At 37.2% G+C, this 25,000-nt stretch overlaps 1 protein-coding gene across 1 annotated transcript in view; it reads right to left on the bottom strand.

The window, feature by feature from the left end:
- tpcn3 (two pore segment channel 3) overlaps positions 1 to 15,165 on the bottom strand; it is a 33,531-nt gene extending 18,366 nt beyond the window's left edge. Inside the window, exons 1-5 of the mRNA XM_062033086.1 lie at positions 14,887 to 15,165; positions 14,662 to 14,744; positions 14,478 to 14,592; positions 3,928 to 4,056; positions 3,560 to 3,676 (exon numbers count right to left, since the gene is read on the bottom strand). Of these exons, the coding sequence (XP_061889070.1) occupies positions 3,560 to 3,676; positions 3,928 to 4,056; positions 14,478 to 14,592; positions 14,662 to 14,744; positions 14,887 to 14,961 (519 nt within the window). The 5' untranslated portion in view covers positions 14,962 to 15,165. The remainder of the gene's footprint in view (positions 1 to 3,559; positions 3,677 to 3,927; positions 4,057 to 14,477; positions 14,593 to 14,661; positions 14,745 to 14,886) is intronic.
- Positions 15,166 to 25,000: the final 9,835 nt, after the last annotated feature.

The following is a 25,000-nucleotide window of genomic DNA, read 5'->3' as shown; positions in this document are numbered from 1 at the left end:
AACACACACCTTGAGGTCATGTGACACATAACACACACCTTGAGGTCATGTGACACCTAACACAAACCTTGAGGTCATGTGACACCTAACACACACCTTGAGGTCATGTGACACCTAACACAAACCTTGAGGTCATGTGACACCTAACACACACCTTGAGGTCATGTGACACCTAACACACACCTTGAGGTCATGTGACACCTAACACACACCTTGAGGTCATGTGACACCTAACACAAACCTTCAGGTCATGTGACACCAAACCTTGAGGTCATGTGATACCTAACCTTGAGGTCATGTGACACCAAACATTTAGGTCATGTGACACCTAACCTTGAGGTCATGTGACACCAAACATTTAGGTCATGTGACACCAAACATTTAGGTCATGTGACACCTAACAAAAACTTTGAGGTCATGTGACACCTAACACACACCTTGAGGTCATGTGACACCTAACACACACCTTGAGGTCATGTGACACCTAACACACACCTTGAGGTCATGTGACACCTAGCACAAACCCTGAGGTCATGTGACACCTAACACACACCTTGAGGTCATGTGACACCTAACACAAACCCTGAGGTCATGTGACACCTAACACACACCTTGAGGTCATGTGACACCTAACACACACCTTGAGGTCATGTGACACCTAACACACACCTTGAGGTCATGTGACACCTAACACACACCTTGAGGTCATGTGACACCTAACACACACCTTGAGGTCATGTGACACCTAACACACACCTTGAGGTCATGTGACACCTAACACACACCTTGAGGTCATGTGACACCTAACACACACCTTGAGGTCACGTGACACCTAACACACACCTTGAGGTCATGTGACACATAACACACACCTTGAGGTCATGTGACACATAACACACACCTTGAGGTCATGTGACACCTAACACAAACCTTGAGGTCATGTGACACCTAACACACACCTTGAGGTCATGTGACACCTAACACAAACCTTGAGGTCATGTGACACCTAACACACACCTTGAGGTCATGTGACACCTAACACACACCTTGAGGTCATGTGACACCTAACACACACCTTGAGGTCATGTGACACCTAACACAAACCTTCAGGTCATGTGACACCAAACCTTGAGGTCATGTGATACCTAACCTTGAGGTCATGTGACACCAAACATTTAGGTCATGTGACACCTAACCTTGAGGTCATGTGACACCAAACATTTAGGTCATGTGACACCAAACATTTAGGTCATGTGACACCTAACAAAAACTTTGGGGTTGTGTGACACCTAACACACACCTTGAGGTCATGTGACACCTAACACACACCTTGAGGTCATGTGACACCTAGCACAAACCCTGAGGTCATGTGACACCTAACACACACCTTGAGGTCATGTGACACCTAACACAAACCCTGAGGTCATGTGACACCTAACACACACCTTGAGGTCATGTGACACCTAACACACACCTTGAGGTCATGTGACACCTAACACACACCTTGAGGTCATGTGACACCTAACACACACCTTGAGGTCATGTGACACCTAACACACACCTTGAGGTCATGTGACACCTAACACACACCTTGAGGTCATGTGACACCTAACACACACCTTGAGGTCATGTGACACCTAACACAAACCTTCAGGTCATGTGACACCAAACCTTGAGGTCATGTGATACCTAACCTTGAGGTCATGTGACACCAAACATTTAGGTCATGTGACACCTAACCTTGAGGTCATGTGACACCAAACATTTAGGTCATGTGACACCAAACATTTAGGTCATGTGACACCTAACAAAAACTTTGGGGTTATGTGACACCTAACACACACCTTGAGGTCATGTGACACCTAACACACACCTTGAGGTCATGTGACACCTAGCACAAACCCTGAGGTCATGTGACACCTAACACACACCTTGAGGTCATGTGACACCTAACACAAACCCTGAGGTCATGTGACACCTAACACACACCTTGAGGTCATGTGACACCTAACACACACCTTGAGGTCATGTGACACCTAACACACACCTTGAGGTCATGTGACACCTAACACACACCTTGAGGTCATGTGACACCTAACACAAACCTTCAGGTCATGTGACACCAAACCTTGAGGTCATGTGATACCTAACCTTGAGGTCATGTGACACCAAACATTTAGGTCATGTGACACCAAACCTTGAGGTCATGTGACACCAAACATTTAGGTCATGTGACACCAAACATTTAGGTCATGTGACACCTAACAAAAACTTTGAGGTCATGTGACACCTAACACACCTTGAGGTCATGTGACACCTAACACACACCTTGAGGTCATGTGACACCTAACACACACCTTGAGGTCATGTGACACCTAGCACAAACCCTGAGGTCATGTGACACCTAACACACACCTTGAGGTCATGTGACACCTAACACAAACCCTGAGGTCATGTGACACCTAACACACACCTTGAGGTCATGTGACACCTAACACACACCTTGAGGTCATGTGACACCTAACACACACCTTGAGGTCATGTGACACCTAACACACACCTTGAGGTCATGTGACACCTAACACACACCTTGAGGTCATGTGACACCTAACACACACCTTGAGGTCATGTGACACCTAACACACACCTTGAGGTCATGTGACACCTAACACACACCTTGAGGTCATGTGACACCTAACACACACCTTGAGGTCACGTGACACCTAACACACACCTTGAGGTCATGTGACACATAACACACACCTTGAGGTCATGTGACACATAACACACACCTTGAGGTCATGTGACACCTAACACAAACCTTGAGGTCATGTGACACCTAACACACACCTTGAGGTCATGTGACACCTAACACAAACCTTGAGGTCATGTGACACCTAACACACACCTTGAGGTCATGTGACACCTAACACACACCTTGAGGTCATGTGACACCTAACACACACCTTGAGGTCATGTGACACCTAACACAAACCTTCAGGTCATGTGACACCAAACCTTGAGGTCATGTGATACCTAACCTTGAGGTCATGTGACACCAAACATTTAGGTCATGTGACACCTAACCTTGAGGTCATGTGACACCAAACATTTAGGTCATGTGACACCAAACATTTAGGTCATGTGACACCTAACAAAAACTTTGAGGTCATGTGACACCTAACACACACCTTGAGGTCATGTGACACCTAACACACACCTTGAGGTCATGTGACACCTAACACACACCTTGAGGTCATGTGACACCTAGCACAAACCCTGAGGTCATGTGACACCTAACACACACCTTGAGGTCATGTGACACCTAACACAAACCCTGAGGTCATGTGACACCTAACACACACCTTGAGGTCATGTGACACCTAACACACACCTTGAGGTCATGTGACACCTAACACACACCTTGAGGTCATGTGACACCTAACACACACCTTGAGGTCATGTGACACCTAACACACACCTTGAGTTCATGTGACACCTAACACACACCTTGAGGTCATGTGACACCTAACACACACCTTGAGTTCATGTGACATACCTGGCGACCCTCCGTCACGTTGACCAGCAGCAGAGGACGCAGGACACGTGACCAGCGCACACCGTAGCAGCCGGCAGCGTGCAGCGCGCCGTAGATCATCATGTCCACCAGGGTCAGCTGGGTCACACACACACACACACACACACACACACACACACACGCATTAAGACACACACACTCACAAGCCCCGCCCCACTCTCCAGGGCGTCACATGACATGAAGCCGAGTGAGAGTTTGGCAACAGCAACGCCGCGTCAGCACATTGTGGTGTCAGACAGGAAGTCAACACTTTTTGCACGGACAAGCAGGAAGTGTGCCCCTTCACACACACATAGCCCCTCCCACCCATGTGCCCAAGCTCCTCCTACCGCCAAGATGAGCATCATGCAGATGTTCTTAGGATCCTTCCAGAACTTGTCCCTGGGGATCACCTTGGCGTAGTGAACCAGTCTCAGGGCCAACACGTGCACGCACAGCAGCTCCACCAACATGGTCGCCTGCACAATAATCATAACAAAAACAATAATAATCTAGAGCTGCAGCTATCGAATATTTTAGTATTCGAGTATTCTATCGAATATCCCGATCGATTAATCGAGTAAACGAATAAATCATAGTTTTGCTTAATTAAGGTTCAATTATACATGTAAAAATGTGCCCTCAATTATTGCATTTGGCCTAACTCTCTTTTGTTTCCTAAACGCCTGTTTTTATTATTGAAGGCTGACACGCACAGCTGAAATGCGTCCGTGGTTAAATGGGCAGATTTGTGTGTGCTAATAAAAACAGGTGCGCTCACAGCCCTATGTGCCGTGTGGTGTGACCGCATACACCAAGTTCTTGTCTCTCGTGCGTTTTTGACGATTATTATACAGAGCCGGTTAAATGGTGGTTTCTCCACGCAAATCCGCTGAGCTGTTTTGCACCTGCCAACAATACATAAACAATATAAAAAGACAAACCACTTAATAATGACGACAACAGTTTGACATTTTAAGAATGCAATACAGTTCACTGCATGCAAAATAGTAATCAATGTTCATTTTGCCATCATAACATGTTTGAGGTGAAAATACATATATATATATATACATATATTAGGGATGTCCGATAATGGCTTTTTGCCGATATCCGATATTCCGATATTGTCCAACTCTTTAATTACCGATACCAATATCAACCGATACCGATATCAACCGATATATGCAGTCGTGGAATTAACACATTATTATGCCTAATTTGGACAACCAGGTATGGTGAAGATAAGGTACTTTTAAAAAAATAAAATAAAATAAGATAACTCAATTAAAAACATTTTCTTGAATAAAAATGAAAGTTAAACAATATAAAAACAGTTACATAGAAACTAGTAATAAATGAAAATGAGTAAAATTAACTGTTAAAGGTTAGTACTATTAGTGGACCAGCAGCACGCACAATCATGTGTGCTTACGGACTGTATCCCTTGCAGACTGTATTGATATATATTGATATATAATGTAGGAACCAGAATATTGATAACAGAAAGAAATGGGGGGAGGGAGGTTTTTTGGGTTGGTGCACAAATTGTAAGTGTATCTTGTGTTTTTTATGTTGATTTAATAAAAATAAAAAAAATAAAAAAACAAACAAAACAAAAAAACGATACAGATAATAAAAAAACCGATACCGATAATTTCCGATATTACATTTTAACGCATTTATCGGCCGATAAATCGGACATCCCTAATATATATATATAGTATCCCTTGCAGACTGTATTGATATATATTGATATATAATGTAGGAACCAGAATATTGATAACAGAAAGAAATGGGGGAAGGGAGGTTTTTTGGGTTGGTGCACTAATTGTAAGTGTATCTTGTGTTTTTTATGTTGATTTAATAAAAAATAAAAAATAAAATAAATTAAAAAACCGATACAGATAATAAAAAAACCGATACCGATAATTTCCGATATTACATTTTAACTTATTTATCGGCCGATCGGACATCCCTAATATATATATATAGTATCCCTTCCAGACTGTATTGATATATATTGATATATAATGTAGGAACCAGAATATTGATAACAGAAAGAAATAGAGGGAGGGAGGTTTTTTGGGTTGGTGCACTAATTGTAAGTGTATCTTGTGTTTTTTATGTTGATTTAATAAAAAAAAATTAAAATTGTTTTTAAAAAACGATACAGATAATAAAAAACCGATACCGATAATTTCCGATATTACATTTTAACGCATTCCCTAATATATATATATATATATATATATATATATATATATATATATATATATATATATATATATATATATATATATATATATATATATATATATATATATAAAATTGTTCAAAATTAATATTCGCTGAGAAAGTTAAAATAATAATAAATGATTAGTATCAACAATAGAATAATAAGAACAGCTTTCGTTATGTCAAACAAAAAGTGGATTAGGTAGTGCCTTTAATACTGCATTTGAAATGTGCAACCAGTGGTGAGTCCCCACCAAGCAAAAACCGCGCATGCTCAGAAAAGTAGCGTCGGATTTACCGCCCGTCCGAGCACCCACTGGCAGAAATGTAGATCGGCGCCTATGTTATAGAGCAGGGGTCACCAACCTTTTTGAAAGCAAGAGCTACTTCTTGGGTACTGATTAATGCGAAGGGCTACCAGTTACACACTTAAATAAATTGCCAGAAATAGCCAATTTGCTCAATTTACCTTTAACTCTGTGTTATTATTAGTAATTAATGATATTTACACTTAATTGAACGGTTTAAAAGAGGAGAAAACACGAAAAAAAATTACAATTACATTTTGAAACAGTTTATCTTCAATTTCGACTCTTTAAAATTCAAAATTCAACTGAAAAAAAGAAGAGAAAAACTTAAAAAAAGAATTTATGGAACATCATTAGTAATTTTTCCTGATTAAGATTAATTTTAGAATTTTGATGACATGTTTTAAATAGGTTAAAATCCAATCTACACTTTGTTAGAATATATAACAAATTGGACCAAGCTATATTTCTAACAAAGACAAATCATTATTTCTTCTAGATTTTCCAGAACTAAAATTTTAAAAGAAATTCAAAAGACTTTGAAATAAGATTCAAATTTGATTCTACAGATTTTCTAGATTTGCCAGAATATTTTTTTTGAATTTTAATCATAATAAGTTTGAAGAAATATTTCACAAATATTCTTCGTCGAAAAAACAGGAGCTAAAATGAAGAATTAAATTAAAATGTATTTATTATTCTTTACAATAAAAAAAATAAATTTACTTGAACATTGATTTAAATTGTCAGGAAAGAAGAGGAAGGAATTTAAAAGGTAAAAAGGTATATGTGTTTAAAAATCCTAAAATCATTTTTAAGGTTGTATTTTTTCTCTAAAATTGTCTTTCTGAAAGTTATAAGGAGCAAAGTAAAAAAATTAATGAATTTATTTCAACAAGTGAAGACCAAGTCTTTAAAATATTTTCTTGGATTTTCAAATTCTATTTGAGTTTTGTCTCTCTTAGAATTAAAAATGTCGGGCAAAGCGAGACCAGCTTGCTAGTAAATAAATACAATTTAAAAAATAGAGGCAGCTCACTGGTAAGTGCTGCTATTTGAGCTATTTTTAGAACAGGCCAGCGGGCTACTCATCTGGTCCTTACGGGCTACCTGGTGCCCGCGGGCACCGCGTTGGTGACCCCTGTTCTAGAGACTATAGTAGACTACAGAGACTATAGTGGGTGCAAGTGCAAGGTATGCAAGTAGCATGTGCTTGCATGACTTGAATCATTTTGCACGACTACTTTGGCGTGGTTACTAACTGAACACGACAGCTGGGATATCGTTGTTAGTTTTCAACACCTTTTGGCGACATTTGATGACTTGGCGGGAGTGAGAGAACACATCCTGGTTATCATAATGAATAACATTTATTTTACTAACAACTTTTGCGTTTACATTTGATAATAGATGAATTACCTCGTTTCCGGACGTCCCTCAATGGGATGCTTTCTCGACAGGTGCTACAGCATGGAACTTGTGCTATTGTGGTATGCCAGCTCCACTTTGCAATGTTTGCATACTACTGCGTTTTCCTTCCATTTTAGTGTGAAGTGTTCCCACACCTTAGACAACTTTTGTCACTTCTTAATTGCCTGGTTTTGCTATGGCTCTTGTCATTGCCAGTTATGTCGGCCAAAAACTTTTCTAAACTCAAGCGTATTTAAAAGAGCGGTGCAGGTGTGATCTGTGACGTAAACCCGCTGTGCAACACCTAAACAGACGGGCCAAACGTGAGCTTTGACTACTAACCGAGGCAAAATGCCATTAAAAAAAAACCTTGACGCCTCAAGGCATCAAAAGTTCCTCGAATATATTTTGTAATCAAATTACTTTAATTACTCGAGGAATTGTTTCAGCTCTGTAATAATTTCATAACAATAATAATAATATTCATAATTACAATAATAATAATAATAATAATAATAACACGTGCACGCACAGCAGCTACATCAACATGGTCGCCTGCACAATAATCATAACAATAATAATTATATTCATAATAATAATAATAATAATAACAATAAAAAATAAAAAATAATAACAATATTCATAACAATAATAATTATATTCATAATTACAATAATAATAATAATAATTTTGATAATAATAATATTAATAACACGTGCACGCCCAGCAGCTCCATCAACATGGTCGCCTGCACAATATTCATAATAATAATAATAATATTCATAATAATAATAATAATAATATTCATAATAATAATAACACATGCACGCCCCGCAGCTCCATCAACATGGTCGCCTGCAAAATATTCATAATAATAATAATATTCATAATAACAGTAACAATAATAATACTAATAATAATACTAATAACAACACGTGCACGCACAGCAGCTCCACCAACAATATTTATAATAATAACAATAATAATCATATTCAAAATAATAACAATAATAATCATATTCATAATAATAATAATAATAATAACAACATGTGCAGCTCCACCAGCATGGTCGCCTACACAATATTCATAACAATAACAACATTCATAATTATAATAATAATAATATTCATAATAATAATAATAATAACACGTAAACACACAGCAGCTCCACCAACATGGTCGCCTGCACAATATTCATAACAAAAACAATAATATTCATAATAATAACAATAATAATAGTGTAGTATTATAGTAATTTTTTTTTAGTATTATTTGTAGTATTAACATTTGTGGTATTATTATTTGTAGTATTAAGATTGTAGTACTAATATTTGTAGTAATAATATTGTGGTATTATTTGAAATATTAACATTTGTATTATTACTATAGTACTATCATTTGTTGTATTAATATTTGAAATTGTTATATGTAGTATTAACATTTGTAGTATTAATATTTGTAGTAGTATTATTTATAGTATTTATATTTCAGTATTATTATATGTAGTATTATAAAGTGTAATATTTATATTGTAGTAGTATTATTTCTAGTATTATATTGTAATATTATTTGTAGTATAATTATTTATAGTATTAAGATTGTAGTACTAACATTTGTAGTAATAATATTGTGGTATTATTATTTGAAATATTAACATTTGTATTATTACTATAGTACTATCATTTGTTGTATTAATATTTGAAATTGTTATATTGTAGTATTAACATTTGTAGTATTAATATTTGTAGTATTATTATTTATAGTATTTATATTGCAGTACTACTATATGTAGTATTATAAAGTGTAATATTTATATTGTAGTAGTATTATTTCTAGTATTATATTGTAATATTATTATTTGTAGTATAATTATTTGTAGTATTAACATTAGTAGTATTATTACTTGTAGTAATAATTTTGTGGTATTAATATTGCAGTACTAATATCTGTAGTATTAATATTGTGGTATTAATATTGTGGTATAAACATTTGTAGTATTTTTACTCGTAGTATTAATATTTTTAATATTATTATTTGTATTATTTATACGGCAGTATTATTACCTGTAGTATTTATATTGTTGTATTATTATCTGTAATATTTATATTTGTAGTTTCTATATTTGTAGTATTATTATTTGTAGTATTAGCATTGTGGTATTAATATGTGTAGTATTTATATTTATGTTATTAATATTGTAGCATTAGTGCCTGTAATAATATTATGTGTTGTATTAATATGGTAGTATTATTATTTGTAGCATTTATATTGTATTATTATTTGTAGTATTAAAATTGTATCTTTTTATTTGTAGTATTTATATTTGTGATATTGATATTTGTAGTATTAACATTTACAGTACTATTATTTGTAGTATTACTATTATAATATTGATATTTAATTGTTAACATTTGTAGTATTAACATCTTTAGTACTAATATTTGTAGTATTAATATTTGTAGTATTAACATTTTTAGTACTATTATTTGTAGTATTAATATTGTATTATTAACATTTTTAATACTATTACTTTTAGTATTAACATTTTCAGTATTATTATTGTGGTATTATTTGTAGTATTATTGAATTATTAATATTTGTAGTATTGATGTTTGTAGTATTAACATTTGTAGTATTATTATCGTAGTACTAGTATTTGTTGTCATAATATAGATAGATAGATAGATAGATAGATAGATAGATAGATAGATAGATAGATAGATAGATAGATAGATAGATAGATAGATAGATAGATAGATAGATAGATAGATAGATAGATAGATAGATAGATATAACTTTATTGATTCCTTCAGGAAAATTTAAATTGTAGTATTATTATTTGTAGTATTTATATTTGTAGTATTAATATTGTAGTATTAATGCTTGTAATAAAATGATTTGTTGTATTAATATTGTAGAATTATTAGTTGCAGCATTAATATTGTAGTATTATTATTTGTAGTATTAAAATTGTAATATGTTTTTATTTGTAGTATTTATATTTGTAATATTAATATTTTTTTGTATTAATATTGTAGTACCGATATTTGTAGTACTATTATTTGTAGTATTATAATAATACTTATTAACATTTGTAGTATTAGTAGTATGAACATTTGTAGTATTATTATTTGTAGTATTATGTGCGGTATAAATATTGTAGTATCAATACATGTAGTAATATTTGTAGTATTAACGTGTGTAGTATTATCGTAGTACTAATATTTGTAGTATCAATATTTGTGGTATTACAATTATATTTATTAACTTTTGTAGTATTAATATTTGCAGTATTATTATTTGTAGTATTAATATGTGCGGTGTAAATATTGTAGTATTAATATGTATAGTAATATTTGTAGTATTAACGTGTGTAGTTTTATTATCGTAGTACTAATATTTGTAGTATCAATATTTGTGGTATTAATTTTTTAGTATTAACGTGTGTAGTATTATTATCGTAGTAGTAATATTTGTAGTATCAATATTTGTGGTATTAATTTTGTAGTATTATATTTAGTATTAATATTTGCAGTATTCATATTTGTAGTATTAATAGTTGTACCATTAACATTTGTAGTGTTATTATGGTAGTACTATTATTTGTAGTATTAATATATGTGATATTGCAGTATTAATATTTGTTGTATTAATATTTGTAGTGTTTATATTTGTAGTAATAATGTTGTAGTCTTATTACTTGTAGTATTCATATTGTAGTGTCAATATTTGTAGTATTAATATTGTATTATTATTATTATTTGAAATGATATTATTGTAGTGTTATTTGTAGTATTAATATTTTAGTATTATTTGTAGTGTTTATATTTGTAGCATTAATATTTGTAGTATTAACATTTGTAGTATTCATATTTGTATTATTAGTATTCTTATTTGTAGGATTAATACTGTAGTACCAAGATTTTCAGTTATAATTGTAGTATTCATATTGTAGTATTAATACTGAGGTATTAATATTTGTAGTGTTTATATTTGTAGCAAGTAATATTTCAAGTATTATTTGTAGTATCATTACTTGTATTAATATTTGTAGTATTACTTTTTGTAGTATTATTATTTGTAGTATTATTACTTGTACAATTGATATTTGCTGTATTAATATTGCAGTATTATTTTTAGTATTTATTTTTCATTAATATTGTAGTATTATTATTCATAGTATTAACATTTGTAGTATTGATGTCGCAGTATTATTATTTGTAGTACTATTGGTAGTAATAATATTGTGGTATTATTACTACTAACATTGTAGTATTAATATTATAGTATTATTATTTTTAGTGTTTATATTTGTAGTAATACTATTTATAGTATTATTTGTAGTGTTTATATTTGTAGTATTACTATTTGTAGTATTATTTGTAGAATTAATATTGTAGTACCAATATTTTAGTAGCAATATTTATAGTATTGAGATTGTAGTATTAACATTTGTGGTATTATGTGTAGTGTTTATATTTGCAGCATTAATACTGCAGTATTGTTATTTGTAGTATTCCTTGTAGTATCAATATTTGCAGCATTAATATTGTACAAACCCCGTTTCCATGAGTTGGGAAATTGTGTTGGATGTAAATATAAACGGAATACAATGATTTGCAAATCATTTTCAAGCCATATTCAGTAGAATATGCTACAAAGACAACATATTTGATGTTCAAACTCATAAACTTTTTTTTTTGTGCAAATAATCATTAACTTTAGAATTTGATGCCAGCAACACGTGACAAAGAAGTTGGGAAAGGTGGCAATAAATACTGATAAAGTTGAGGAATGCTCATCCAACACTTATTTGCAACATCCCACAGGTGAACAGGCAAATTGGGAACAGGTGGGTGCCATGATTGGGTATAAAAGTAGATTCCATGAAATGCTCAGTCATTCACAAACAAGGATGGGGCGAGGGTCACCACTTTGTCAACAAATGCCTGAGCAAATTGTTGAACAGTTTAAGAAAAACCTTTCTCAACCAGCTATTGCAAGGAATTTAGGGATTTCACCATCTACGCTCCGTAATATCATCAAAGGGTTCCGAGAATCTGGAGAAATCACTGCACATAAGCAGCTAAGCCCGTGACCTTCCATCCCTCAGGCTGTACTGCATCAACAAGTGACATCAGTGTGTAAAGGATATCACCACATGGGCTCAGGAACACTTCAGAAACCCACTGTCAGTAACTACAGTTGGTCGCTACATCTGTGAGTGCAAGTTAAAACTCTCCTATGCAAGGCGAAAACCGTTTATCAACAACACCCAGAAACGCCGTCGGCTTCGCTGGGCCTGAGCTCATCTAAGATGGACTGATAAAAAGTGGAAAAGTGTTCTGTGGTCTGACGAGTCCACATTTCAAATTGTTTTTGGAAACTGTGGACGTCGTGTCCTCCGGACCAAAGAGGAAATGAACCATCCGGACTGTTATAGGCGCAAAGTGTAAAAGCCAGCATGTGTGATGGTATGGGGGTGTATTAGTGCCCAAGACATGGGTAACTTACACATCTGTGAAGGCACCATTAATGCTGAAAGGTACATACAGCTTTTGGAGCAACATATGTTGCCATCCAAGCAACGTTACCATGGACGCCCCTGCTTATTTCAGCAAGAAAATGCCAAGCCACGTGTTACATCAACGTGGCTTCATAGTAAAAGAGTGCGGGTACTAGACTGGCCTGCCTGTAGTCCAGACCTGTCTCCCATTGAAAATGTGTGGCGCATTATGAAGCCTAAAATAGCACAAGGGAGACCCCCGGACTGTTGAACAACTTAAGCTGTACATCAAGCAAGAATGGGAAATAATTCCACCTGAGAAGCTTCAAAAATGTGTCTCCTCAGTTCCCAAACCTTTACTGTGTGTCGTTAAAAGGAAAGGCCATGTAACACAGTGGTGAACATGCCCTTTCCCAACTACTTTGGCACGTGTTGCAGCCATGAAATTCTAAGTTAATTATTATTTGCAAAAAAATAAATAAATTTTATGAGTTTGAACATCAAATATGTTGTCTTTGTAGTGCATTCAACTGAATATGGGTTGAAAAGGATTTGCAAATCATTGTATTCCGTTTATATTTACATCTAACACAATTTCCCAACTCATATGGAAACGGGGTTTGTAGTATTATTTTCACTATTTACTTTGCAGCATTATTTTTGTAGTATTAATGTCGTAGTATTATTACTTGTAGTATTAATATTGCTGTATTATTTGTAGCATTAATATTGTAGTATTATTATTTGTAGAATCAACATTGTATTACTACTGGTAGTTATAATACTGTGTTATTATTATTATTATTTGTAATACTTATATTTGTAGTATTTATATGTGTAGTGTTTACATAAAAATGGATTGTTCTGGTTAGTTGCAGATCACACTTCCTGTCAGTACAATTCCACATCCTGTGGGCGGAGCCAATTCAATTCAATTGATTTCCACATCATTTGAATGTAATTCTACCAAACAATTCAACTCCAGCAAAACGCCAACAAATTCAATTCTAGTTGATCAACTATATTGATCGCAGTCTTTCCATTCAAATCAATATCGTTTCAATAAATTCCATTCAAATTATCTCAATGAATTTCATTCTTTTGAATTTTCTCATTTTCCAAGGAATTTAATTTTAATAATGAAATTGTTCAATAAATCCAATTCAATTGATTTCAATGAATGAAATTATTTCATTGCAACAAATTCAGTGACATTTATTCCAACGAATCGAAGACAATCTAAAATTATTCCAAATGAATTGAACGAATTCAATCCCAATGAGTTGTTTTCCAATAAATAACATTTCAATTCTGCCAACGACTTCAACTCAAATTCCAACCGGGCTTAACTTCCTGTCAAGCCCGGTGGCTTGACAGGAAAGGAGGTGGGCACTTCCTGTCCAGGAGCCTCACTTCCTGTGCGTGCCATCCCACTTACCCAGGGCGGCAGCGGCAGGACGGCGGGCTCCTCGCAGAGCGCCAAGGACAAGTGGAGCAGGATGAAGAAGTAGACCAGGACTTGAGGCACTTTGTGGTTGTACAGCAGATACAACCTGAACACATTTCAAAATAAAAGCACGTGAGCCCTGCGCCAGGAGGAGAGGCCAGACAAGGAGGCTCACCTGACGGCCTGCGGCGACGTGTCGAAGAAGATGTTTCTGTTGTACTGAGCGTCCGAGACGTACACGGCCGCCAGCTCGAAGTCCTGCAAGAAAACGCGTCCTTCACTTTTCAAAATAAAAGCTTCACGCGTCCTTCACTTTTCAAAATAAAAGCTTCGGTCACGTGACCAACCCAACTCTGGAAAAGTCCAAAGTTTTACTGCAGTCATGTGGACGTGAACGCACCTCTTTGCTTTTTGCTTCGTTTGCGTTTTCCTTCCCTGCACACGCACGCGCGTCTCCACTGCTCGTGCCCGTCATCTCCTCGTCTTTGCAAACAACTCGACTTTCTTCCCCAAGTTGAGCCGCCTGAGCACCGGAGGAGCACCGGAGGAGGACCGGAGGAGCACCGGAGGAGGACCGGAAGGGGAGCGAACGTTCCAGCAGCTTTCAGGCGCGTGAGCGAGACGCGGCCAACGTGAAGATGTTTCCTCTGCAGTTTGACTTCATCTCTGCTGCGTTCACGCTACGTGGGAAATGGGAGCGTCGGCGGACAGTGACGTCACTGCCAACGGTGAACCGTTGTAAAAAATAAAATAAAAAATCGGGATTTTGACTTGCGCAACCTCATTATACTATTGGCTAAAATGTTATATTCATAAAAGTAAGTTACTCAATACCCGACCTGTTTTTGTGACTTTAAAAAATAATTAGAACTTTACTTTAAAACGCTTTCTACCTCTAACAACCAAAAAGCTTTAAAAACTATGGATTATTTATGGAACTGGCTTTGCACTTTGTTATATATATATATTTTCCTTTTTTTTTATTGCTTTATGGCGCTGTTTTGTACTGTTTCTGTACTTGTTTTGATTAGTATTATTTATTTGCTTGTATGTTAATGTTGTAAATGTTGAATACTATAATTAAAGGTTTAAAAAAATAAATGCAAATAATTTTAAATACCAGGTTTTTTTCCTCTCACATATTCCACAGACACAAAAAAATGTTATCGTTGACGAGAATAATGTTTTTGTTTGAAGGAAAACAGATTTATTTTTGATCGTCTTGTTACTCGAATCAAACTTTCGCCTGAGTGGGTGCTTTCCGACTCATCCATCGCGTCCGCGAATGCAGCACAAGGTGTCACGTGATCCAAAAAGTAGCACGTTTATTCATTTAGGACACCAGCCTCGTCCCACAAGGAGTTTTACCTCTCACACGTTCCGCAAACGTATCTTTTACGTTGAATAGTAGACATAAAAAGATGTATTGTGGACGAGAAGAAGGTTTTTGTTTGAAGGAAAACATATTTATTTTTGATCGTCTTGTTACTCGAATCAAACTTTCGCCTGAGTGGGTGCTTTCCGACTTATCCATCGTGTCAGTGAATGCAGCACAAGGTGTCACGTGATGCCAAAAGTAGCACGTTTATTCATTTAAGGATATATCAGCCTCGTCCCGCAAGGAGTTTTACCTCTCACACGTTCCGCAAACATATCTTTTACGTTGAATAGTAGACATAAAAAGGTTTATTGTGGACGAGAAGAAGGTTTTTGTTTGAAGGAAAACAGATTTATTTTGATCGTCTTGTTACTCGAATCAAACTTTCGCCTGAATGGGCGCTTTCCGACTCATCCATCGTGTCAGTGAATGCAGCACAAGGTGTCACGTGATCCCAAAAGAAGGTTTATTCATTTAAGGATATCAGCCTCGTCCTGCAAGGAGTTTTACCTCTCACACGTTCCGCAAACATATCTTTTACGTTGAATAGTAGACATAAAAAGGTGTATTGTGGACGAGAAGAAGGTTTTTGTTTGAAGGAAAACAGATTTATTTTGATCGTCTTGTTACTCGAATCAGACTTTCGCCCGAGAAGGTTCTTTCCGACTCATCTATCGTGTCAGTGAATGCAGCACGCCGTGTCACGTGACCCCGGTCAGAGTCTAAAGACAGCAAGTAGGTTGGGAAGGATTTATGAATGAAATTGAAGACGATGACGCAATCTCAGATTATATCAAAACATGGGAATTCGTTACATTTAAAAATCAGGGGATTTAGTATTGGAGAAAAAGAAAATGAGTTATGAGTCAGGAAGTAACTTTAGAAAGTGACAATTGATGGAATTACAATATAAACTAGATGGAGCTCATGTGGAAAAAGCAGAAGTCACGTGCTAAACGGACTGAAGAAGGGGAACAACTCTTCCAACTTTAGTCGCCTGGAGAGGAGCAGACAAAAGTCAAAGTTGTGTAATAAAATGCAAAAGAATACAAACACACTAAAAGCATCCAAAAAGAGATTTCCTCCTTCTAAGTCGTACTCTTCACCACACCAATACTTCTTTTCACAAAATGACTACATTTATTCCACATACCAATATTTTGGTACCGGTACCAAAGTGTATTTCCATACTTTTCTAAATAAAGGGCACCACAAAAAATGGCATTATTGTAACAAAAAATGTTAGAGTACATGAAACATATGTTTATTATTGTCATTTAGTCCTTAAATCAACTAGTGAACATACTAGACAACTTGTCTTTTAGTAGTAAACAAACAAAGACTCCTAATTAGTCTGCTGCCGTATGCAGTAACATATTGTGTCATTTATACACCTATTATTTTGTACACATTATGAGGGACAAACTGTAAAAATGGATTATTAATCCTCTTGTTCATTCACTATTAATATCTGCTTATTTTCTGTTTTAACATGTTCTATCTACACTTCTGTTCAAATGTAATAATCACTTATTCTTCTCTTCTTTGATACTTTACATGAGTTTTGGATGATACCACACATTTAGGTATCGATGTGATACCAAGTAGTTCCAGGATCATACAAACCCCAAAAGCAGTGAAGTTGTCAGGTTGTGTAAATGGTAAATAAAAAGAGAATACAACAAATCCTTTTCAACTTATATTCAATTGAATAGACTGCAAAGACAAGATATTTCATGTTCACACTGAGAAACTTTGTTATTTTTTGCAAATATTAGCTCATTTGGAATTTGATGCCTGCAACATGTTTCAAAAAAGCTGGCACAAGTGGCAAAAAAGACTGAGAAAGTTGAGGAAGGCTCATCAAAGACTGATTTGGAACATCCCACAGGTGAACAGGCTAATTGGGAACAGGTGGGTGCCATGATTGGGTATAAAAGCAGCTTCCATGAAATGCTCAGTCATTCACAAACAAGGACGGGGCGAGGGTCACCACTTTGTCAACAAATGCCTGAGCAAATTGTTGAAGAACAACATTTCTCAAGCAGCTATTGCAAGGAATTTAGGGATTTCACCATCTACGCTCCGTAATATCATCAAAAGGTTCAGAGAATCTGGAGAAATCACTGCAGGTAAGCCATGATATTACACACCTTGGATCCCTCAGGCTGTACTGCATCAAAAAGCCACATCCGTGTGTAAAGGATATCACCACATGGGCTCAGGAACACTTCAGAAAACCACTGTCAGTAACTACAGTTGGTCGCTACATCTGTAAGTGCAAGTTAAAACTCTACTATGCAAAGTGAAAGTCATTTATCAACAACACCCAGAAACGCCGTCGGCTTCGCTGGGCCTGAGCTCATCTAAGATGGACTGATACAAAGTGGAAAAGTGTTCTGTGGTCTGACGAGTCCACATTTCAAATTGTTTTTGGAAACTGTGGACGTCGTGTCCTCCGGACCAAAGAGGAAAAGAACCATCCGGATTGTTCTAGGGTGAAAGTGTAAAAGGCAGCATGTGTGATGGTATGGGGGTGTATTAGTGCCCAAGACATGGGTAACTTACACATCTGTGAAGGCACCATTAATGCTGAAAGGTACATACAGCTTTTGGAGCAACATATGTTGCCATCCAAGCAACGTTACCATGGACGCCCCTGCTTATTTCAGCAAGACAATGCCAAGCCACGTGTTACAACAGCGTGGCTTCATAGTAAAAGAGTGTGGGTACTAGACTGGCCTGCCTGTAGTCCAGACATTGAAAATGTGTGAAGGCTAAAATATAAGAAGGGAGAATGTTGAACAACTTAAGCTGTACATCAAGCAAGAATGGGAAAGAATTCCACTTCAAAAATGTGTCTCCTCAGTTCCCAAACCTTTACTGAGTGTTGTTAAAAGGAAAGGCCATGTAACACACTGGTAAAAATGCCTTTTTTGCAATGTGTTGCTGCCATTCAATTCTAAGTTCATGATTATTTGCAAAAAAAAGAAGTTTCTCAGTGTGAACATGAAATATCTTGTCTTTGCAGTCTATTCAATTGAATATAAGTTGAAAATGATTTGTTGTATTCTCTTTTTATTTACCATTTACACAACGTGACAACTTCACTGCTTTTGGGGGTTTGTAAGCCAAAGACTAGATGTGACCAATCTAAGTCTCAGACCAGGTCTGACCATCCTAAGTGTAAGACTAGGTCTGATCATCCTAAGTCTATGACTAGGTCTGACCATCCTAAGTCTAAGACTAGATTTTCCTCTTTGGTCCGGAGGACACGACGTCCACAGTTTCCAAAAACAATTTAAAATGTGGACTCGTCAGACCACAGAACACTTTTCCACTTTGTATCAGTCCATCTTAGATGAGCTCAGGCCCAGCGAAGTTGACGGCGTTTCTGGGTGTTGTTGATCAACGGTTTTCGCCTTGCATAGGAGAGTTTTAACTTGCACTTACAGATGTAGCGACCAACTGTAGTTACTGACAGTGGGTTTCTGAAGTGTTCCTGAGCCCATGTGGTGATATCCTTTACACAGTGATGTCGCTTGTTGATGCAGTACAGCCTGAGGGATGGAAGGTCACGGGCTTAGCTGCTTACGTGCAGTGATTTCTCCAGATTCTCTGAACCCTTTGATGATATTACGGAGCGTAGATGGTGAAATCCCTAAATTCCTTGCAATAGCTGGTTGAGAAAGGTTTTTCTTAAACTGTTCAACAATTTGCTCAGGCATTTGTTGACAAAGTGGTGACCCTCGCCCCATCCTTGTTTGTGAATGACTGAGCATTTCATGGAATCTACTTTTATACACAATCATGGCACCCACCTGTTCCCAATTAGCCTGTTCACCTGTGAGATGTTCCAAATAAGTGTTTGATGAGCATTCCTCAACTTTATCAGTATTTATTGCCACCTTTCCCAACTTCTTTGTCACGTGTTGCTGGCATCAAATTCTAAAGTTAATGATTATTTGCAAAAAAAAAAAAGTTTATCAGTTTGAACATCAAATATGTTGTCTTTGTAGCATGTTCAACTGAATATGGCTTGAAAAGGATTTGCAAATCATTGTATTCCGTTTATATTTACATCTAACACAATTTCCCAACTCATATGGAAACGGGGTTTGTATTTATACTGTATATATTTGCCTTGTGGTCGGGGACCCTTTGGGACTGTGTGACAAGGGGTGGCACTTTCCTGACTTCTGCTGTGCTTTTCTCTCAACTTCTGGATCTGCCTCCCGGGAGCCTTTTGGTAATGGAGACCAGCTGCTGGGTCTCTGCCACACCAGAGTCCGTTTGGAGAGACTGGAGGAGTTGCGGATGAAGAGACAGGACTGCGGAGCTGGTGCTGAGTGCCGGGACGGACAGGCTTCACAGTGTTTTTGGCTGAATGAGCAGGTATCAGACACCTTGTCTCCTTAGACGCATCCTCGCTCATCCATGCGGACTGGACAATGGCCGAGTTAGTGGGCGGCCGAGAATGGAGTCGGCTCTCTAAGTTGCTTTGTTGGGTCTGCTCCTGTCTCTGGCCATTCTCCCTCCACCCCAGAAGACGATGGCGTGGAACACCACAGAGGCCACCACAGTGTATATTAGTGATGGGTCCGGCAACACAGATGCATGCGTCGAGCTCATAGAGCGATACCCTGTGTCGGTGCGCGTACCGCTTTTAGAAAGTCACGTGACCGATCATGAGCTGCTTTGGTCACGTGACCGATACGCGAACTGTATCGGACTGACGCCTCCTCTGTGCCCTGTGAGCAACGTTCCCTCTAAGGTGCGCGCCTGCGCAATTGCGCACAGCTCAAGCGTCCTCTGCGCACAGCAAATATATGCCGCGCACCAAATCAAACCCATCTGAATTCTAAACAAAATAAACACATTTATTCTGTGTAATTTTGAAATGCAACTTTGAGTGACCGTGACAACAAGCGGCCCTAACGGTGTTCGTCAACAACACGCATACCACTAAGCCACTGGTGCGTTTATGGCCACACAAAAAGTCGGACAACTCAAACACCACACAAAGTTACACTATGACTCCTCAGTCATACGTGTGCTTATTTTTCTGTCATTTATTATTAATGTTAATTTATTGACATTAATCATGGAATGCTGTTACTAGAGGAAGTTACAGGAATGGCGGCGTGGCGAAGTTGGTAGAGTGGCCGTGCCAGCAATCGGAGGGTTGCTGGTTACTGGGGTTCAATCCCCCCCTTCTACCATCCTAGTCATGATACATGTTCACATTATTTATTGACTGTAGGGATGTCCGATAATGGCTTTTTGCCGATATCCGATATGCCGATATTGTCCGACTCTTTAATTACCGATACCGATATCAACCGATACCGATATCAACCGATATATACAGCCGTGGAATTAACACATTATTATGCCTAATTTGGACAACCAGGTATGGTGAAGATAAGGTACTTTTTTAAAAAATGAATCAAATAAAATAAGGTCAATAAATTAAAAACATTTTCTTGAATAAAAAAGAAAGTAAAACAATATAAAAACAGTTACATAGAAACTAGTAATTAATGAAAATTTGTATAATTAACTGTTAAAGGTTAGTATTATTAGTGGACCAGCAGCACGCACAATCATGTGTGCTTACGGACCGTATCCCTTGCAGACTGTATTGATATATATTGATATATAATGTAGGAACCAGAATGTTAATAACAGAAAGAAACAACCCTTTTGTGTGAATGAGTGTGAATGAGTGTAAATGGGGGAGGGAGGTTTTTTGGGTTGGTGCACTAATTTTAAGTGTATCTTGTGTTTTTTATGTGGATTTAATATAAAAAATAAATAAAATAAAAAAAAAAAAACCGATACTGATAATAAAAAAAAACGATACCGATAATTTCCGATATTACATTTTAACGCATTTATCGGCCGATAATATCGGCAGACCGATATTATCGGACATCTCTAATTGACTGTATCTAAAAAAGATAGAAATATATTTTTATTTAAATGAAGATATGAAATAATCCTAGATGAAATACAATGACTTGGTTTATATTATTGTATATACTAGGTCATAAAATCAGTGTCAGTTGAGTCGGTCCATAGGTTGCCTGTCGGGATTTTTAATGTCCAGCAGATGTCAGTATTTAGTGACACAGTATCGACACAGTATCAATACAGTTTTGCAATGTGTCAACGCTTCATGACGCTTCATCAACCCATCACTAGTGTATATGTCTCTTTTACTTTTTATTCATAGCTGTAAGTAGAAGTGTCTGGTTGCATCAGCTCTGCTCTTTTAATGTCTTTAATGTCCTTTGTGTTCTTTGATGTTTCTCTCTTACACACATGCTTATGTGTGCTATGGCTATGAGATTTTTTATATACTTGGCCTCAGCCTGGACCCCCTCTCCAGGGGCCCAGGCTTAGACCAATTTTTTTTTCTCACCCCCATTGTTTACCTGCATCTGGCAGACCCGTCAGCGATCCTTTTCTGTCTCCCTCTAATGTTTGATCCTGTTCTGTCTCCCTGTAATGTTTGATCCTGTTCTGTCTCCCTGTAATGTTTGTCTGATCTTAAATGGGTTTGTGCTGAAAATCTTAATTTCCCCTCGGGGATTAATAAAGTATTTCTGATTCTGATTCTGATTTTGGACTTCAGCACGTGGGACAATATGTCCTTTATCCGGGTCTATCGGCAGCATTCGGTGATGGCGGACAGGGAGTCGGTTGATCGGCAGGCATTAAAAAGATCAATCTAAAACTGTCTTCACATAAAAAGGGCTGCTCCAACCTCCGTTAACAAAATAAAGGTCACGGGTAAACTAGCGCATACAAGTTGGCAAGCTATGGAGTTAGCCTGAGTTAATGAACTCATTCTATGTTCTACATATGGCGAATGTTCATATTCATCTTGGAGAAAGCAAACCTTCAAGTTGAAGTAAATAGTGGTATTTCAGTTTGAGAACATAATAAGATAAGGCCCCTTAGTTTGATTTTGGCAAGTGGATTGGATCACTTCTCGTAGGAAAAGAGGCCCTAATTGGGACTTCGGAATGCAAAAGTGGTAACCATAACCTTGAGAAGAGACTACCTGTCTAGCCAACATTCAAGTTATGACTCAAAGCAGTTGTTTACCAGACAGGAACATAAGACTGGTGGTTTGGCTTCTCCAGTTTAGGACTCGGTTATCTTTTTTGACAGGGAACTGCAGACCTGCATATTGACGCTCGCTTGTAAATAAAGCAACGTTTGGTTCAGTAAAGCGTCTCCGACGTCTATTTTGATCCAGCCGCACTGCCGTATCGTCCTTCTGTCCAGACAAGGATGACAAGACCAGGAATACACTTCACCTGCGATCTGTTTTGTGTAAAAAGTATAAAAAGGATGATGGAAGTTGGACGAATAAGAAGATACAAATCAACCACTTACCCCTTTAATATACATTTACACATAAATATATATTTATTAATCCAAATAGGAGATCATCATTTACTGTACACTTTTACCCTTTTGACTCCCATTGTAAGACATAGTTTTCACTGTACTGAACATGTTGTAAAGCTTTCACCACAAATACTGAAGGTTTTGGGTGTGTTGACACTTCTTAGCCAGTAATTAATGCAAGAGATATCATTCAGTCTTTTTTGCAGAGTTCATTCAAACGACCAAGTCAGCCAAACAGACGACCTCAATGCACGATGTAAATATTTTATATGTGCAATTGCACCACTGAACCACTAGATGGCGACAGATGGCACTCCAAATGCATGGATTCTTCAAGGTTATTTACGTAAAAACAAACGCGAAAATAGATGCCGATACCCTCTATCCATCCATTTTTCTACCGTTATCGGTATGTCGAGAGCCCATCTCAGCTTCACTCGGGCATGTGTTTGGAGGTGGGAGAACCCAGAGAGAACCCCGGCAAAATTCCAAACTCCGGAATCAAGCCTGGGAGTTTCTTGCTGTGAGGCATAAGCACTAACCACTGCCCAACCATGCTGCCCTCATCTCAAATGTTTCACTTTGCAACATTTTTTGTTTGGAAATATTGCATATTTTGTATTTTCCCCACAATAAAAAAAAAAGTTGACTTTTTAGATAATAAAAACGTCTCTGATAGCTGCTGAAATATTTGAAACCTGAGGGTTGCAGGTTCGCTCCCCACCTCTTGACATTCAAATCGCTGCCTGTTGTGTCCTTGGGCAGGACACTTCACCCTTGCCCCCGGTGCCGCTCACACTGGTGAATGAATGATGAATGGATGATAGGTGGTGGTCGGAGGGGCCGTAGGTGAATGAATGATGAATGGATGATAGGTGGTGGTCGGAGGGGCCGTAGGTGAATGAATGATGAATGATAGGTGGTGGTCGGAGGGGCCGTAGGTGAATGAATGATGAATGGATGATAGGTGGTGGTCGGAGGGGCCGTAGGTGAATGAATGATGAATGATAGGTGGTGGTCGGAGGGGCCGTAGGTGAATGAATGATGAATGATAGGTGGTGGTCGGAGGGGCCGTAGGTGAATGAATGATGAATGGATGATAGGTGGTGGTCGGAGGGGCCGTAGGTGAATGAATGATGAATGATAGGTGGTGGTCGGAGGGGCCGTAGGTGAATGAATGATGAATGATAGGTGGTGGTCGGAGGGGCCGTAGGTGAATGAATGATGAATGGATGATAGGTGGTGGTCGGAGGGGCCGTAGGTGAATGAATGATGAATGATAGGTGGTAGTCGGAGGGGCCGTAGGCGCAAACTGTCAGCCTCGCTTCCGTCAGTCTACCCCAGGGCAGCTGTGGCTACAAATGTAGCTTACCACCACCAGGTGTGAGTGAATGATGGGTTCTCACTTCTATGTGAGCGCTTTGAGTATCTAATAATAGAAAAGCGCGATATAAAATCTAATGCATTATTATTATTATTATTATTATTACTCTACTAGTTTAAAGGCCCACTGAAATTACATTTTTTTTATTTAAACGGGGATAGCAGATCTATTCTATGTGTCATACTTGATCATTTCGGGATATTGCCATATTTTTGCTGAAAGGATTTAGTATAAAACAACGACGATAAAGATCGCAACTTTTGGTATCTGATTAAAAAAAAGGCTTGCCCCTACCGGAAGTAGCGTGACGTAGTCGGGTGAACACAT

The sequence above is a fragment of the Entelurus aequoreus genome, linkage group LG22 (assembly GCF_033978785.1).
Source record: "Entelurus aequoreus isolate RoL-2023_Sb linkage group LG22, RoL_Eaeq_v1.1, whole genome shotgun sequence".
Lineage (NCBI taxonomy): Eukaryota > Metazoa > Chordata > Actinopteri > Syngnathiformes > Syngnathidae > Entelurus > Entelurus aequoreus.
This window is presented reverse-complemented; position numbering and strand designations above follow the sequence as displayed.